This window comes from Bidens hawaiensis, unplaced genomic scaffold (assembly GCF_021521415.1).
Source record: "Bidens hawaiensis isolate Kalapana, Puna unplaced genomic scaffold, B.hawaiensis_p1.1 tig00034593_1, whole genome shotgun sequence".
NCBI classification, from domain to species: domain Eukaryota; kingdom Viridiplantae; phylum Streptophyta; class Magnoliopsida; order Asterales; family Asteraceae; genus Bidens; species Bidens hawaiensis.
This window is the reverse complement of record NW_027495973.1, coordinates 182,809-186,591: the sequence shown is the minus strand read 5'-3', so window position 1 is coordinate 186,591 and position 3,783 is coordinate 182,809. Positions and strand designations below refer to the sequence as shown.

Genomic DNA, 3,783 nt, shown 5'->3' with positions numbered 1-3,783 from the left:
GCAAACAGTGAGTTCACTTACCCCTTTTAAACTGTTTTCAAACGCTTTTCACTTGGGGAGATAACATACTCCGAAAACGCTTTTAAGATTTTGTTAATATAGATTATATATCACTTGTAAAGACTAAGTGGCAAACGCAATAACTAAAGTCCTTCATTCACATCGAACCGTTTAATATTGGATAATAGCGAGTCATTGTTGAGTAGTACTACTGGGTTTGACAAACCCCACCCAACGCTAAACTCAGCTGGAGGTCGAGTGAGTGTAATCTTGGCTAAACACATACCATGGTCGGGATAGACCTGGTGGCAAGGCAAATGATAAACAGTCAGCTTCGGTGTCGATCACTTAGTAATACTTGTTTTATAGGCTAGCTACCTATAGATATATAATTGACATAACACTATCTGGTAACGCAAAACGCTGAACGCAAAACGCTAAACACAAAACGCTGAACGCAAACGCTAAACGCTTTATTTTATATAAACTTGTGAACTCACCAACCTCGTGTTGACACTTTTAGTATGTTATTCTCAGGTAGCCGAGGCGGGCGCACGGTATAGGATCATGCATTGTTTGAAACGCTTTTGTTTATGCAACCTGATTTTAAACTGTTATTATGGGGTTTTGAGTCGTCCTGCGTGACACAACTTTTATCTTTTGGTTTTTACGCTTCCGCACTTATTTTCATTTAAACGTTTTTATGGTTTGATTATAACTAATGATTCCGATCCTGTTAGTTCACACCCTCTGACGGTAAAACTTCGTTAGTGGATTTTGAGAGTGTGACAAGAAGTGTTGAACTTGTATGCAATCGAGGTGGGGAACCAAAACTTAAGGGAACGGTGAGGCATACCGGGAGTATTAAAAGGGGTTGTCCATTTAAACTTGTCGGGAGGTACAACGTGCCAGGTGGTTGTTGGAAGGTATAGGTTGTCAACGAGACGCACAACCACGATCCCGTTTTGTTTGAGGAGGGGCACCCGACACTAAGGAAACTGACCAACGAGAAAATTGATATGGTTGCGACGTTGCATAGGCAGGGTCTGAGTCCTGCTAAAATTAAGTCAGCCTTAAAGAAAAGCTTTCCCGGTAACAAATGTATTACTAGGGATATGAACAACGTCGTGAAGGTTCTTCGTGACCAAGATAAAATTGGTGACACCCCCATGCAGGTACTTGTTGTCAGAATATTATTATTTTGTAAGTGTCTTTTTAATATATATTATTTTGAATATATATTGTTTTGTTTTATCATATATAAAAGATATATATTCTGTAAGATTTAATAAGAATATTGTTAATAATATCATTTTATTATTATAATCATGTTTAATAAGAATATTTGTAATATTTATTAATTTTTTGTTAAACCCAACGTAGGTACTTGAAAACTTTCTTCAAACCCATGGGTTTACCTTTTACACATGGGAGAATCCTTCCACCAATAGGACGGAGAATGTTTTCTTTTCTCACGAGAAGTCGCATACCATGTGGCGTGCGTTCCCAGATTTGTTGCTGATTGACACGACGTACAACACCAACATGTACAAGTGGCCGTTCGTTCAGTTTGTTGGTGTGACGTCGACATCAAAGTCTTTCTGTATTGCGCACGCAGTTATCTTTAGGGAGCAAGAGTGTAACTTCACATGGGGCCTTGAATTCCTTAAAGACATGCTCGTCGACTGCAGGGAGCCGCGTGTCATCCTGACTGACAGGGACCAAGCCTTGATGAATGCCTGTGAAACAGTCTTTCCCAATGCTACCAAAAACCTTTGTAGGTGGCACATCATGCAGAACATACAGAGAAAACATAAGAGTCTTTTCCAGGATGATATCTCTAAATCATTCAATTACTGGTGGAAAGTACTGTATGAGTCGCCAACAAAATCTATGTATGACTACAACTGCGGTCAAATGGAAGTCGCGTTAGTTAGACACGGCAGACGTGGTAAGTCTTTGTCCTTTATGTAAACATGATTTTAGATTCTAGTTATACATTGCCTAAATTGTTTTTTTATTATTATTTGTTTGTAGAGGCTTGGTATTATATTCGCGACAACTGGTTAGTACCCTACAAAGAGAAGTTCGTGTCGTGCTGGATTGACGACCGACTAAACTTCGGCGAGCATACAACAAACAGAGTAGAGGGCCAGCACGCAAACTTGAAGAGACACCTTTCGGGGCCGAACAATTCGCTAGACTCTATTGCGGCGTTTGCCCTTGAGGTCGTGAATTCCCAAATGGAAGAAATCAGTGCGACCCTTGAAGACTCCCGTGTTAGGATCAAGAAGTACCATAAGTTGACTTTGTTTGAAAAGCTACATAATAGGGTGTCACTTTTTGCTATCGCTAAACTTGACAAAGAGCTGACCTTGCTTGACACATTGCTAGATACGGGGGCGGAGTGCGACCACCGGTTACAAACATCATGGGGCTTGTCGTGTGCTTGTAAGCTTAACTGGCACACTATTAACAATATACGCATTCCATTAAAAGACATAGACCCCTTTTGGAGGAAGCTCGATTTCAGTTCGGCGTCTGTTGGACACGAAGAACCAGACTATGAAGCGGAACAAGAAAATGTGAAAAAACAAGTTCTAGGACTAAAAAACCGAATGCAAAAAAAAAAGTCTATTCTCAAAGATAATGTCTGTTCTTCCTGGGAAATCAAACAAGGAGGAGCCTGAGAAACGAGACGACCCTAGGGGGCGTCCAAATCTAAACCAACAAGCCAAGAAAAGAGATACCCCAAGACAGAGCTCGTACTCCCCGTCCCCATCAACTGATACCCACAGACACAGGTCGTACTCCCCGTCCCCGTCAATTGATCTCCACAGACACAGCTCCTACGCCCCCTCCCCGTCATTTGATCCCCACAGGCACAACTCCTACGCTACCTCCCCGTCATTTGATCCCCACAGGCACAACTCCTACGCTACCTCCCCGTCATTTGATCCCCACAGACACAGCTCCTACGCCTCCTCCATGTCTTTTGATCCCCACAGAAACAGCTCCTACGCCCCCTCTATGTCACGACAACCAACACCCGAAGCCCCCACCCAATCGTTGTCGCGTTCCCAGTCTCAGTCACATGCCCGGTTTAAGATCCCTAAACCACTGAAACGCTCATCTAAAAAGCATGAGACTCCAACCGACCTTCGTTTTCCATTACTGCGTGACCCTAAGGGTGTCCCAATCATAGAATGTTATAGGCACCTCATTCCCACCTGGGCATACCCGTTCATTTCAGGAATAAAAGATGTAAAGCCAGATGGTAATTGCGGTTTCAGAGCAATCGCTGTCGGCTTAGGCATGCGTCAACATAACTGGAAGGAGGTCAGAGCAAGCATGAGGAATGAGATGGTCACTAACAAATCCTGGTGGAGCGAAAGGTTGAACCACGAGGTAACCGGTAATTATGACACGGTTAGTGATTCGCTGGACTACTCAACGTCTGCTTTATTCCAGCAAAAGAGTAGGTGGTTTGAGTTACCTGGGCATGGACACGTAGTTGCTCAGACGTATGACTGTGTTTTAATCAACCTCCATCTGACCTACAGTGAGAGTTACTTCCCAATGAGAATGAGTCCGGAACCACTATCTCAGATTCCGGTAATAGTAGTGTTAAATGTTAAGGATAATCATTGGCTCAGCATACAATTAGAAGGGAATTTTCCCGTGCCGCTACCAGCACGTCAATGGGAAGGATACGCCAACGAAGCGGCGCACGAATGGAGGTCTTTGTACGAAGATCGTATAAAAAAGAATATATGCAAATAA

General features: G+C 42.8%; 2 protein-coding genes across 2 annotated transcripts; both read left to right on the top strand.

The window, feature by feature from the left end:
* Positions 1–1,019: 1,019 nt before the first annotated feature.
* Positions 1,020–2,690, top strand: LOC143586259 (protein FAR1-RELATED SEQUENCE 5-like). Its single transcript, XM_077067842.1, has 3 exons — positions 1,020–1,175; positions 1,384–1,951; positions 2,038–2,690. The coding sequence occupies exons 1-3, from the start codon at positions 1,020–1,022 to the stop codon at positions 2,688–2,690; spliced, it is 1,377 nt and encodes a 458-aa protein (XP_076923957.1).
* Positions 2,691–3,030: 340 nt separating this feature from the next.
* Positions 3,031–3,783, top strand: LOC143586258 (uncharacterized). Its single transcript, XM_077067841.1, has one exon. The coding sequence runs from the start codon at positions 3,031–3,033 to the stop codon at positions 3,781–3,783; it is 753 nt and encodes a 250-aa protein (XP_076923956.1).

Coding starts and splice junctions, on each gene's coding strand:
- LOC143586258 (XM_077067841.1), top strand. CDS start 3,031: ATGTCACGACAACCAACACCCGAAGCCCCCACCCAATCGTTGTCGCGT.
- LOC143586259 (XM_077067842.1), top strand. CDS start 1,020: ATGGTTGCGACGTTGCATAGGCAGGGTCTGAGTCCTGCTAAAATTAAG. Junction 1,176..1,383: donor TTGGTGACACCCCCATGCAG/GTACTTGTTGTC, acceptor AACCCAACGTAG/GTACTTGAAAACTTTCTTCA. Junction 1,952..2,037: donor AGTTAGACACGGCAGACGTG/GTAAGTCTTTGT, acceptor ATTTGTTTGTAG/AGGCTTGGTATTATATTCGC.